The sequence below is a fragment of the Hyperoodon ampullatus genome, assembly GCF_949752795.1.
Source record: "Hyperoodon ampullatus genome assembly, chromosome: 1".
NCBI classification, from domain to species: Eukaryota; Metazoa; Chordata; class Mammalia; order Artiodactyla; family Ziphiidae; genus Hyperoodon; species Hyperoodon ampullatus.
In genome coordinates, this window is record NC_136914.1 from 82,523,557 (window position 1) to 82,538,155 (window position 14,599).

General features: G+C 37.1%; 1 protein-coding gene across 2 annotated transcripts in view; it reads right to left on the reverse strand.

The window, feature by feature from the left end:
• Positions 1-14,599, reverse strand: part of TMEM156 (transmembrane protein 156) — a gene marked incomplete at both ends in the record, with an annotated part of 49,810 nt that overhangs the window by 14,971 nt on the left and 20,240 nt on the right. For both annotated transcript variants that reach the window (XM_079700463.1, XM_079700462.1), the window contains 4 exons: positions 4,365-4,448; positions 6,423-6,542; positions 9,740-10,000; positions 10,964-11,233. In XM_079700463.1, the coding sequence (XP_079556589.1) occupies positions 4,365-4,448; positions 6,423-6,542; positions 9,740-10,000; positions 10,964-11,233 (735 nt within the window). The remainder of the gene's footprint in view (positions 1-4,364; positions 4,449-6,422; positions 6,543-9,739; positions 10,001-10,963; positions 11,234-14,599) is intronic.

The window sequence follows — 14,599 nt, forward strand, 5'->3', positions numbered from 1 at the left end:
CCTCTGAATCTTGATCTATTCTGTAACCAAGCAGATGGCTATAACCTTTACTGTTTTATGAACCCCAATCTGTATTTTGAGTCTTAAATATTATAGTTAAGCAAGTAAAAATTAAATTTTCATGTTATCTTGCTTGGTTGCTAGACATCCGGCTCCAGTAATTTATCTTCTCTTTGGCAGAAAATTGAAACCTGCTTAGTCTTTATTATGTTGGCCTTAAACATGTTGCAAACTATAATTTTACATTGCCACTAGTTTTATTTTGGGGTAATATATATTACTGGGTCATCCACTTCCTTTTGGCATTTAGCAATTCTCCTTCACAATGAATTTCCGTTTTCTTTGCTTTGTGGTCCCTAAGAGCCCACCCACATTAAGTGCCAATGCTGAAATATTACTTTGAGGATGACTCACATTGTCTCACACAAGCTTCTGATACCTTACAGAGAAAATGTCTCATCTCGGTTCCCAGCGCTAAATGTAAAAGAGCGAGAAAAGTTTTGATCTGTGGCTTGAACCAGCAAGAGTAAACTCCCCAGTTCATCTTGCCATTAAGTGATGCACTGGAAAGTGCAGCCATTGGACAGAACTGAGTTTGAACCCTAACCCTGCTGGGATCTGGCAGTGGGTCAGTTACTTTAAACTCACTTTAGCTTCAGTTTTCTCACCAGGAAAAAAAGTGAGGTTCTTATGAAATGAAATCAAATGATGTGTGTGGAAGTACTGTGCATGTGGAAGGTGCTGAATGAGTTTGTATAGCTTAATTAGCTTCCCTTCTCCTAAGGAACTAGGAATTGAATCTCCTGAAGGGTGGTGTCAGCTCCATGGAGGCGGGGACTGCGCTGTGGTACAGCCACTGCATTGGCAATGCTTAGCACAATTTCTGGCCCATAGTCAGTGTTCAACAGATTTTTGGTTGAATATTAGAAGGTGAAGAACTTCAAGTTTTAAAGATCTCACCATTTTTGATGGACAGAGTAGAGAGATGACAGGACTCCCTTGGCTGACCCATGCAGTGAAGGCTCGAATCCTAGGAACCTGGTGTCGTTCTTGTAGATATTTATTTGTTGGCTGACCAGCATGTGGACATCTCAGGGGTACTCTCAAGTATGCAGGAAGCCAGAGGGGCAGATATCTCCTCTCCCTGCCTTCTGGTACCCAGAGTACCAATCTGTGGCCTGCATTCAGTCAACCAGATACCCCTCCTTAGGGCTTGCAATCCTGGACAGTGATGCAAAGTTGCAAGGTGGTCAAAGGGAAGCTCTAGCAGCCCAGAGGGAGCATCCAGTGATGGTGACACCAGCAGAGGCATTCTCACCAGACCATTCCTATGGGGCTGTATTTTTGGCTGCTTGGCCTCTCTTGACTCCTGCATAAGCTCAGCTTGCCTAATGTTCCTGTTGCTTGCATGGGTTACCTACTGGTTTTCCAATAAATTTCCTTTCTGCCAAGTCAGCCAAGTTGGTTTCTATTGTCTGCATCCAATAATTCGAGTCCTAGTACACTGCTCCTGCCCCTGGCCTTGGTCTCCCAATGTGGTCAACTCATTAAGCACTGTTTCTAGAGATGCATTTCAAAGTTACTTTTGCATCGTTCTCAAAATCTCTTCTTCAAGATTTTTTTTATTATTCTTTGATATCCTTAGCAATTCTACAAAGTGCATTTTATGTTCTTCAATGAAATGGAATTATGTTCCCTCTGCACACTCTTTGTCTCTCCATTTGTTTTCACATTTCCCAACCCCCAAGATTCATTTCTCGTTCATCTTCTCTTTTTACTCAATACTCATTTCCCCTTAGGGTTTGCACAATTTACTAAGCTTTTATTGTGCATGAACTACATGCCAGATATTATGCTAGGGACAGGGATCCAAAGATGAATAAGACAGAGTTATCACCTGTGTGAAGAGAATAGTCAAGTGAATAAAATGTAAAATAGATTAATACCAAGGCAGGCAACAGAAGGTATCACACTTCCCCAAGCAAAGAAGAAAATATCAGAGACACATAAAAGCTTGGGATTTGATTCTGTATGATATCTCTTTCTACAGCGATGAGGCTCATTTACTCTGTCGGTGTTTAACCTGCCCCAGTACATGCCAAGCCCCGTGCAGTGCCAGGGTGTTGGTAATCTCTCCTTATTTCTCTCTTATCTTCTTGAGAGTGTGAGTTATCCAATAGCTCTGTGTGTATGTGTGTCACAATACTTACTTTGCAATACATGAACAACTAGAGACATTCTGGAATGTACAGCCAGAGCTGACAGCAAGCTGCTCGGCTGAATGTGACTATAGTTACTGCTCTCTTTGAACACATTTTTTTTTTTCGCTCGTGTTACTGCTTCTCCCGAGAACCACGCTGGCACATATTTTTCCCTTAGATTCTCACTGCTGCCTATAATCCATCATTACAAAGAGAGGCCTTAAAAACAGCACTCAGGGGAGACATTATTTCCTTCCCATTTCGCTCTCAGAAAGAGCAACTTATAACGGGAGGGGAAAATTGCATTTAGGTTAAAGGAATATATATAACAAGAAAGCCTCTGTTTCTACCCCTCTTTAAGATGCTAAGCTTCAAAAGGCCTCTTAGTTTTAAAAAAAAACCATCACCCCTTGGCCTGCTCTAAACATTAATATTATATGTCTGGTAATAAAGCCAGAGGATTTTTTGTGAGAGCCATTAAAGGGAAAGGATGGCCGAGACAGATTTCTCTGGTGAGTGAAAATCACAGGCTCATAAATAGAACCTGTGAGGTTGGTCTTGTGGTTAGCTAGTACTTTAACTTTGTGATTCCCCCGATTATACTGGTTGATGGGAACTGCTGACCTTTTCTCAGACGAGGCTGTGATGCTCAAAATTATGACTTAAAAAGAGAAAGTACCAGAATTCCTAAGGAAACCAAAAACCCAGCAGCACCAGGTTAAAACACGCCTGGTACATGCACGTCACGGTACTGATAAGAGGGGAGAACAGCGGAAATGTAATTTTCTCCCCATAAAAATTAATTTTGCCATTTGAAACCGCCCTGTGATATTTATATCATACATCAAACAAGATTGTCACTGACCCCACAAAATTTTCATCACATTTAGCTGGTGTCAAATGACTACTTAGCTAATGCTTATTATTAGCCATAGGTTAATAATTTTACTGCTAATTATGAGACTAGACAGTCTAAATTCTTTTTAATTGAGCTCTTTAGGTGCACCCAACCCAATTTTTCCTCACGCTAGGGATGTGAGTACCTCCTAGTTTAAATAACTAAGGAAAGCCTGAGCACAGTTCCCAGTGAAATGCTGTGCAAATCTCCATGTGGTTACAGATGCAGCTATGGTGGGCGCTCAGGGTTTGTTCGGTTTCCTTACATTTTTGAAAACCGTTTACACACCAGACTTGAAGCTCCTTATCTAACTTGTCACAGAGTACGAAGGCGCCCGCTCCCTGGCTGTGTGCAAGGAGCTGTGGTAACATTAGTCATAATTCTGTGGTTTTCAAAGAGTCAAGGACATTATTTCTCCCTGATGAAAAAGAGGCCTTTGCCCACGTTGCACTCTCTCTCTCTTTCTTTTTAATGCGGTTTGACAACTTGAATTCAGAAGGAGGTTTCACAATTAGAAGAACGAGATCGAACCACAGCATCTGTGCTCACAGCCCCCTTAGCTGCTCTAATTAGGATTCCCTTATTCCATTTCTAGTTCTCAGAAGAGGACAGGGGACTTTTTTTTTTTTTTTTTTTTTTGCGGTACGCGGGCCTCTCACTGTTGTGGCCTCTCCCGTTGCGGAGCACAGGCTCCAGACGCGCAGGCTCAGCGGCCATGGCTCACGGGCCCAGCTGCTCCGCGGCATGTGTGATCCTCCCGGACCGGGGCACGAACCCGTGTCCCCTGCATCGGAAGGCGGACTCTCAACAACTGCGCCACCAGGGAAGCCCGGACAGGGGACTTTTTAATTGGGGCTATTAGACGTTCTCTTTGTACAATGACACCCTCTGCTAAGTGAAGGCTCCAGCAAAAGCCATACCCACTCTGCAGTTACTTCTTGCAATTCCGAGGAATAATGGTATCGCGTCTCATTTAAAAATAAACCTGAGGCTTATTCCTTATTGCTTTCTCTCCTCTGCCTACTCACATGAATTTCTTCTTGCCAATTAAACCAACTTTCCATTATTTAAGGAGGTAGTTTTGATCATAACTATCGCTTGGTAATAAGCCATATTAAACTAGATTTCATTTGCTCACAGCTCCTTTCTTCCAGCTACAAGACTAATTTAAATGAGCTCCGATCACTCGATCTTATGTTTATTCAATAGCGAGTGGTGAAGTGTTGGAATTTCATAAGTGGTACTCTGCATGTCGCAGAACTCACCTGAAATAACCTGCACGTTCAATGTTCGCAGTTTCTCAGAATCACTTCCTCTTAAGAGGACAGATGTAGGTTTGTATTTATGACCTATTCCAAGAAAAGAAATTAAATATTTAGATGATAAGCAAGCACGTTCTTAATATATATTCCCCATGTTGGTTCCAAGGATTACCAAGGAAAATGGGCCATTCACAGCAGAGCCTGGAGTAACAAGACATTAACAGCCTTTTCTTATTGTTATTTTCCATTAACAAATAGGTACTTTCTAAAACCAGTGGCTTCTCCACTGCCATAAATGCCATTATGCATCTCTTCTTAAATGCAGAATATTATTTACATTATTACATACAATAGATAAATACAGAATATTTGATGTATATTTAATATTTAATAATATTTAATGTCATAATTGACGTGGTATTTTCCACTACTTCATATGCTTGGATTTGCAAGGCAAGCTTTTGAAAGCCAGTAAGCCTGTCATTTAGGTAGATGTTCATAAAAATTTAATGTCACTCCCCACTATTGGTCTCTTTCTAGGCATTTTTTTCTATCTGGCTTCTATTCTGTCTTTCCTAATATGTAATCATTTATAGAAAAACAGATCAAGAAACTCAAAACTATGCACTAATTGCAAATGACACACATTTATTTAAAATAATATAATTTTCAAAACTGAAAGACCCTGGGTCTTAATTCTGTCATTTTATTAGCTGTATTACTTTGGACAAAACACTTAATCTCTCTGAGGCTCAGGGGTTTTTTCATCTATAAAAAATGAAAAGAATAGCACATACCCTGTTTATAAACTTTGAGAATCTAGTAAGAATCTCATGAAAATGTTCTGAAAATGTTTATTCTACAAATATACAATACTGATGATGTTACTAACCAATGCATTTAGGGCCTTATATACTAAGGTACCAATGACAAGACTTGATATGAAACTGCTCTCAGAAATATCTCCAACAAACACTTAGCCAAAAAAATTAATGAAACTTTCACTCAACCCTACAGGCAACCACTCTTTCTGCCTACTGAAAGGACTAACACAGCCTTGCCTGGTAAAGAACACAAGAGCCTTGGGAAATACTACACCAGCACAATGCTACTATCCTTTATTGAGGACTATTAGGCAGAGGGCACTGTGTTACACTGCTTTGCAATCTCTTTAGTTCAATCCTTATCTCAGCCCTGTGGGAATGGTGATTATTCTTGTTTTACAGAGGAGGAAAGGGACACTCAAATATGGCAAGTAACTTGCACAAAGTCACATAACTAGTAAGTGGTAGCACTAGGATTCTAACCTAAGTCCACCTGACTCCAAAGCCTAGTCTTGTAATGACACATTTTATCCTGTCTTTAAGAGACCAACTACTCATATTATAAACTGTCCATCAGGTCTGATATTCAGCCAGTATGTGCATGGGTGCACACCAGAGGGTCATGTATACATACTCACACACCACTAGGGCCAGTATATACATGGGCACACACCATAAGACCACGATAGTAGTTGACAGTCAATGTCCATTCTGATAGGTGGATGCCCATGTTATACTCGTTAATTCTTTTTAATATCATCCCTACTTCCTCATTTCCAACTACACATTTTAGTGCTTCATAGTCAAAAATCTACTGTACCCCCACACTTATTAAAGATTGACTCCTGTTCATTACCTAGAGCCTAGAGCTCAAGACTTCCAACTCCGAAATTCTTTATCACCACTCCCTATTCTTCTACCCCTCTTCTGCCCTCACTTCTACCAAGCTCTGTTCAACCTCCAGTCCACCAACTCCTTCCAGTTGACGCAGCCTTTCTTCCCCTTCTATTCACTTGTCTGGGCTGGAGAAAGACACATGAAAATCCTTGAGTGCTGGCACTATGTCTTACTTATGCTTATGTTCCTTGGGTTACCTAGAATCACCACTTACACACAGTAGGTGCTCAGTTAGTGGTAAATTGAACTAGAAAAAGAAATTGAACCTACAGATAAGATTAGGAGTACCTTGATACTAGATGAATTCTCCCAAAAGGTGGATTTATTTTTCAATACTTACCCTGACACTTCTGCACTCTCCTGTGGGCTTCAAGTATTTTGTGGATAATGAAGATGAGCAAAAATATAAAAACTAATATAACCAGAACATACCAAGTGATCTTCATGGAACAAATAAAATCTGCAAAGAAAAATGTACTATAAAAATACGGTAAAATGATGCAGCAGATAAGAGGCAATATGGTGATGTAGCTGGCTTCTACTATATATTCTGCCCATAACTGAAAAGTTGAATATATAACCATCACTGTTACAAGGTCACTTGCTTTCCTGAGTTCTTTCCTAATGTATTAAATGAAGAAACATGACCAAGTGGTTTCCAGGGATCCATTTAGTTTCAAAATTCTAGGATTAATTTCACTTCCAAGTTATATTGATATTAATTTTGCTATCATTGCTATCACTAGGTTAAGACCACAACAAGCAGAGTGCCAGAATCAGAGCCATTTGTGATTAACAATGTGGCCCTGGACCAAGCAGCCAAAAAATGTTTCCTCAAATCAACAAAGATGCAGTGTGTAAGATGAGGATGGGGAAGAAAGGGAAAGGCAAAGAAAGAGGTTGGATTGAGGCATATAAGAGACCAGGGTAGATGATTAATCAGATCTTCTTTCCACAGGGGCTCACATGGCAATGATCAGATCAAGTGCATTCATTAGTTAAACATACAGTTACTCTCGCCTAAATTTAATAAGGATACAGGTAAAAAATCGCTCATTCAAATGACAGTGAGGCAACATGGAAGTAGAGTCACCATCAGCAATAGTTCAGCACGATATTCTTTCGTCCCATAAACACTCACTGGCCAGCAGACCCAGGAATCAGTGACTTAAAGGAGGTTGACTTCATTATGTCCAAAACACAATTGTCTACTGACTTTCTAAGCAACCCTATGTACTCTCTTCCTTGTGTGCAAAACACATCTAGTGCTTACTCAACTTAAAAGGATATATAACTTGTTCATACCCTTAGATGACTGCTCTTTTGGGGCTCATGATCTGGGTACCCCCTTTTACAGGTCCCCACTCCATAAGCAGATGTACATTAAATAGGCAGTGAACATTTATTTAGAGAAGACACTGAATGGAGAAGGTAGAGGTCGACTGGAATGACAGCACTCAGCCTTCCTAACATCATTCCATACTATTTAGACTTGCATACCTCACTCAGCAAAATAAAAGTATGCAGTTAACTGCCATAGAAAATGTGCATTGCCAGCAAGAGTCAAGGTGGGCCCAATACCAAGGTATCATGGGGCATTGATCAAGCTATGAAAAAAAGAACCATGCATTCACCAACTTTATATTACAATAGCAGAATGTACACAGTTGGGGCCAAGCCAGCCAGAACACCCACCAAAGCACCAGTGAGAACACAGATGAGTGTATCTCCCTACATCCTATGCTGTCCCCCTACTCCCTGTCCCTGTAGCCGTCTTGGAGAGAAACAAGGGGAAATGGACAGGAATCTGAAAAAAATCTAAAGAGGTAGATTAAATTATTTTTTCTGAGTAAATTTACCAGATTGGACTAAATTTAGTCCCCCCACCCCGCTCTCCAGTAGATAGGACTTTTAAGGGAGATCAACTTAGTCTTTGCACAGCAGAGTAAAATATGAATAAATTTTTAATCTTCTACACATGGCAAAATAGGTATACTTTTTCCCAAATACAAGACTATATATTTGCACTGCTATATATAAAATAGATAACTAATGAGAACCTACTGTATAGCACAGGGAACTCTACTCAGTGCTCTGTGGTGACGTAAATGGGAAGGAAATCCAAAAAAGAGGGGATATGTGTACATGTATAGCTGATTCACTTTGCTGTACAGCAGAAACTAACACATTATAAAGCAACTATACTCCAATAAAAATTAATTTAAAAAAGACTTCATATTTGTACACCTCTGTTATCTTTCTGATTTATGGACCCATAAAAGCTGTCAATTACTACTTCACTTTGACTGAAATTTATGATTTTTTCCATTAACACAAAAATTAATTATCAAAATAATGAATATGGTAAGCTTATTTTTCCTTCATGTTTTAGAAAACATAAAAAGCAATTAGATAGATACATAAATGGACATTGAAACAAATATAAATTTTGAATATCTATAATCTAAACCTCTTTATCTTTCAGATTTCATCATAGTCTCCTTCTCTATGTGGTCTTTTCAGAACCTCCAAACTCATTCCTGAGCCAGAGGGAATTAACCCCTCTGTTCAGCTTCTCAGATCCTCTCCCATACCCCCTACACATACGCACACATTGAAATACCCCCCTAACTGCAGAGACTGTAGGGCCTTGGGCAAACTAACTCACAGGAGAAATTTATTTGAAGTCTTATATTTCACTTTAAAAATGCATACACATTATATATTTGTGTTTGCTTTAAAATAAATATAACATTTTAAAATAATTACCTCTAATAGTAGTAAAGCTTTAGAAACTCATTCTAAGGCAATCTGAAAGACTTCCCTATGTCTGGAACCTCAGAAAACACAGCAAGTTACTCTGCCATAGCACCTGTGCGACTGATTACACTGACTCCATTGTTTTACATACATCTATCTCTGTGTCTCCAGTGCCTGGCACACTGATTGGCATACAGCAGGCACTCATTAAATGGTTATATCATAAAATGCTCTTCAAGAGTAGAGCTTATGGGTCAAATGAGGGTACCCTGCTTAGTAGTGAGGATCAACTGTGTTAATTCAGAATAGGGTGACTAGAGTGTTAATCAACCTTAAGCAGAATTAAGATATATGTAAGTTTTATATTTCAGACTCCTACCTTTCCCTCAGAGTCATCCAGTGCCTCAAAATGCTTAATCTGTACCCCACCTAACTTCACAGCAATATATCAAAAATCCCTTTAATTCAGGTCTGTTTCTCAGCTCTAAGAGAGGACATGTTAAATCAATTCAAAATGTAATAGCACATCACAATGTATATGTATATTTACATTTAAAAAGAAATATCATCCTTTAATACACAAGTGTGATAGTGTTACCTCAAGCACAGCTAATAGGCATTCCCAGAAGTTATTCTGGGGCACAGGGTCTTTCTAATGCCCCTCAGATCACAACCCATAGATGTCTCCTCCACCTCTGAGTACAGCTGGGCTCCACAAAAAGCACATTTTGAAAGAAAAATAAACAGATAAAGGGCTAACATTCTTTCCAGCGTTGCTATTTCATCAATAAAATTCTTCAACTATTCGACTTACAATGCAGTTAATGTGACAGTCCTTACTTAACTTTGTGTCTATATTCCATTCTCCTTTTCCCTCTAATTTCCTTAAAAACTTACTTTTTACATCCATTTCTAGGTGCAAAGAAATATTTATACAATTATTCGGGTGTTCCATAATTCTACAAGTATGGTTTATATCTGTTTCCTTGGGTGGATCTTCCTCTTTGATTGCTGACCTTCTAGTGTGGGTTTTTAGATTACAGGTAATGTTATATTCCTCCAAGTGGTCAACCATAGGAGTTACAGTGAAGTTAAAATGTTGACAAGGTGAATGAAAATCATTTGCCTTCACTTCCATTGATCCTCTCATGATAAGAACTAGAAAGAGATTAGGAAAATGTTATTCACAAAAAATAGTAATACATAGTAAGAAAACACATACAACTCAAAACTAAATCCCCTCCTTCCTATACAACAAAAAAGAGTAGAAACAAGAAGTTACCAGCACTAAAAATAACAATTACAGTGCTTACATTTTTTCAGAGAGTGAAAACCAGGTGAGTTTGAAATAAAATTGGAGCATCTCAAAGAAAAAGAAAACATTTCCCTGATGACTTGTGGGACAGATTTTATTTTCCAAAATGGTCACAACAATATTTCCCATCCCACATTATACTAGTTTGCTAGGGTTGTCATAACAAAGTACCACAAAATGGGTGGCTTAAACAACAGAAATTTATTGTCTCACAGTTCTGGAGGCTACACTTTCAAGATTAAGGTGTTGACAAGGTTCCTTCCTTCTGAGGGCTGTGAGGAACAACCTGTCCCATGCTTCTCTTCTAGCTTCTGGTGGTTTGCTGGCAGTCTTTAGTGTTCCTTGTCATAGAAGCATCACCCTGATCTCTGCTTTCATCTTCACATGGCATTCTCCCTATGTGTGCATGTCTATATCCAAATTTTTTTTATTTATAAGGATGCATCAAGGATTCAATGACTCCTTGGGGAATCAAAGTGTGATTTTATATGAGAACCTGCAAGTTTACTTAGAATTTTTTCAGTACTTTTGAAGAGAGCTTGCTAAATAATACTTTAACCATTAAATGTACATGGATTATAGTGGCATTTTGATGTATTTTAAGCATAGATTTTTTGATAAATCAAAGTAAACCAAGAACAAGTTATTATACTATCTCAAAGCCTGTAAGTCACTCATTAAGCACCACACGGCTGAGTGTTCCAGGGCCACTAGACTTAAAATTGGGATGTATTATTAATACATTTTAACAGAATATGGTTATTTATCCTTGATAATTTTAATTCTCACTTTTCTTTTGCATTTACCTTTTGATGTTTGTTCCTGAGAAATAAAATCCATGTTTCCTTTGGACTCACAAGCCAAACATGAGCAGCACGTTTTAAATTCACTTGTGATGTCTTGGCAAATCCTGGTGAAGTTTTGAAAACTGGAGTGATTTAGAAAGATTCCCATAATAGTCTGAGTTTCTTTTATTGGTTGCAGAAAAGTCACGAAAGAAAAATTTAAAGAGGAGAATGAATAGGTGAAATTAGGTTGTAAGCATACTTCCAGGCATGATAGCTCCAACGTGTTTCCTATAAAGGAAAAAACAAAACAAAACAAAAAACAACTTTCTTTACTGTAAAATTTTGAGTTTTTGGCATTCAAATGAATACACAATAAGCTCCCAGTTTTTCTTAGGCAGATTCAGTACATTTCAGTTTATCACTGACAAGACTTTGTTTTCACATGAATTAACAATATCTAGTCCATTTAAATATATTTTTTTTAATTTGTCAACATTCCCTATTAATTTTCAGAGAAGAGAAGTCCTGCTGAGATCTTTGAAACCCTAGCATTGTAACCATTCTCTTTTCTAGGAAAGTTTTAATGGAGAAACCTTAGTTTCCTCTGAATCCATCTATTCCCAAATAGAAGTTCAAGTGAATTGCGTGGAGTTGAACAGGGAATGGAAAACTTGAACAGTATCTCTGTATTAGTTTCTGAGGGCTGCTGTAACAAACTACTACAATCTTGGTGGCTTAAAACAAGAGAAATTTATTCTTTTACAGTCCTGAAGGCCAGAAGTGCAATGCCAATGTTTCTGGTCTGAAATCGAGGCGTTCCCAAGGCCACACTCCCTCTGAAGACCTTGCACCTCTTCCAAATTTTGGGGACTGTTGGCATTCCTTGGCTTGTGACCATATCACTCCACTCTCTGCTTCCATGGTCACATTACCTTCTCCTCTGTATCTCCATCTCCTACTCTTCTGTCTGTGTCAAATCTCCCTCTGCCTCTCTCTTATAAGGACACTTGTGATTAGATTTAGGTCCCACCGGGATAAGGCTCAGGATAATCTCCCCATCTCAAGATCCTTAACTTAATCACATGTGTAGAGACCCTTTTTCCCTATAAGGGAATCTTTATAGGTTCCCAGAGAGTAACACCTGATATATTTGGGTGACCGTTATTCAACCTACTTGAAATTTAATAGGATAACATCATAATTTTTATTTTGGTCTGAAGACAAGTATCAGATTTGGAAATAATGGCATGATAGAAGGAAGACTGAGTTCAAAGCAAAAGACAAAGACTTTAGTGCTAAAGCTCTTATTAGCAAAGATACCTGAATAATTTACTTTGTCTCCACAAGTCTCATTTTCTCATTAGCAAAATAGAGATAATAACAAGATCCTGCTAACCTTGTGGGGTTATAGTAGCATCAAGTGATATATATGAAAATATTTTTGAAAATTGTTCAAATGTATATTATTAAAATGCAAACCCATATTCCAAAGTAAAAATTTTAAATTCATCCTTTATTTAAGATGACATTATGTAAGATTTAATCCACATGAGTAATTAAAGCTCACTATATGAAAATTGGGAATCCCTATGGAGCAGTAATGATAAACTAAGGAATAGGTAACCTCTTTCAGATATTCTCAGTTTGACAGTCATTTACTAGCATGAGAAAATAGCTGACACGCTCAGTTCCACATTTATGTGGCTTTCTTTACCATTTCTCATAATCATATGGGGCAAAATATATTTTTTAAATTTTCTAAATAATGTGGAGCACAATGGAAGAATTACTTCATTTCTAAGAATGATTACTCCTAGTCATACATCTTGATTCAAACATAAAAGAAAATCAAACTATTGATTGATATTAAAACACATTTTTTATTTGTTGAATTTGTACTGATAGTAATTTCATAATTGTTTCATTACTGATGATTATATTTTTATTACTTAATAAATTAAAGGTTCATTTACCAGCCCTCTACATTTGAAATTGCTTCTGTAATAATTCACATGTAATTTCCAGCTATAAACACATTTCATACTTGAGTTGCTATAAAAGTTTTGGGAGGTAGAGATTGTATTTTAGTCAAATACACAATTTTGTAATGTCTCAATATATTTGTAAACAAAGTTGTAATCAAATTAAAACTAATTTTTTAAAAAATTGTCTTCAATAATAATGTCTCAAAAAGAAGATAGGAATGTACCATTTGATAGGAATCTATAATCTGTAGATTTTTTGTATTACTAAACACATGAAAAACTTATTTCTTGCCATCTTTCCATTTTCCTCACTGGCATTTTTCATCTTATGAAATTTTCAACTTCTTGAATTTATATTCTTATGTTATAACCTAGAAGGGAGATAGAGAAATTTTTACTGTCATAGAGAAATTTTTACTGTCAATATTGCAGTCTTCTTATCCATTAAGTGACAAACTTGGCTTTCTAGAATTGTTGAGATATATCCTTTGTATTTGGCTATGAGGTCATTTTATGATGGTTTTTAAATATTAGTTTTAAATAATTCAATTAGGAAAGAAAGAAATACAGGACATATCCTTCCCCAGTATAATTTTAAGAAATAAATGAATTCTACTCATTGATTTTTGTTATCAGGTGGGCTGTATTCTCATCTTCATAAACAAGGATATATGAATTTAACTACTGCCATTAATATTGCTGAAAGTCAGACATCTAAATTCTCACTCCCAGAGATAGAAACGCATTCCAGAATTACTCCAGTACTAAGACTGCAATCTTTCAAGATAAGGATATAGAATACTAAGTAGAATTAGGAAAATAAGTTACAGTTATAGGACAAATGCCCAAGTCAATGATGTTTTCTTTTTAAAGAAAAGCAAAGAGTAAGGTTAAACTGTCTTTATTTTCTTTTTTAACTTTTACTGTAAACATATATCATATACAAGCATATATAAAATGTATTGTTCCAGTTAAAGAATAATAAAAATAAACGAACACCCATGTATCTATCACACAGATTAAGAAATAGAATATTAGCAACATCTCTGAAGCACCCTATCCCTCCCTGCCCCTACATACTCCTTCTTTCACAGAGGTTAAGCACCACATTGAATTTTGTTGCATTAGCATATTGTATACATATATATGGACTATATTGTAGGTATTCATCTATGACTTGTTTTTTTTGCAGAATATGTTTTAGTCATGTTGCTACACATGGCTGTAGTTAATTATTTGTGGTACGTTTTGAATGAATATACTACAATTTATATATCTATTCTTCTGACAGTGAGCATTTGGGTTGTTTCTATTTTTGCTGTTCTGGATAATATTGCTATGAACCATAACTCTCATACATTGTTGGTAGGAATGTAAAATAGTACAACCACTTTGGAAAACATTTTTATTTTCTTTAAGTTAAACATATACTTAGCACATGACCCAACAGTTCTCCTAGGAGTTTACAAAAGAGAAATAAAAACATATGTCCACACATATACCTGTACATGAATTTTCATGGCACCTTTAAAATTTATAATAGCTAAGAACTGGAAACAATCCAAAAGTCCAACAGCTAGTGAATATATAAACAATTCCTGACATATCCATAGAATGAAATTCTACTCAGCAACAAAAAGGAAGAAAATGCTGATACAAACAACAACAC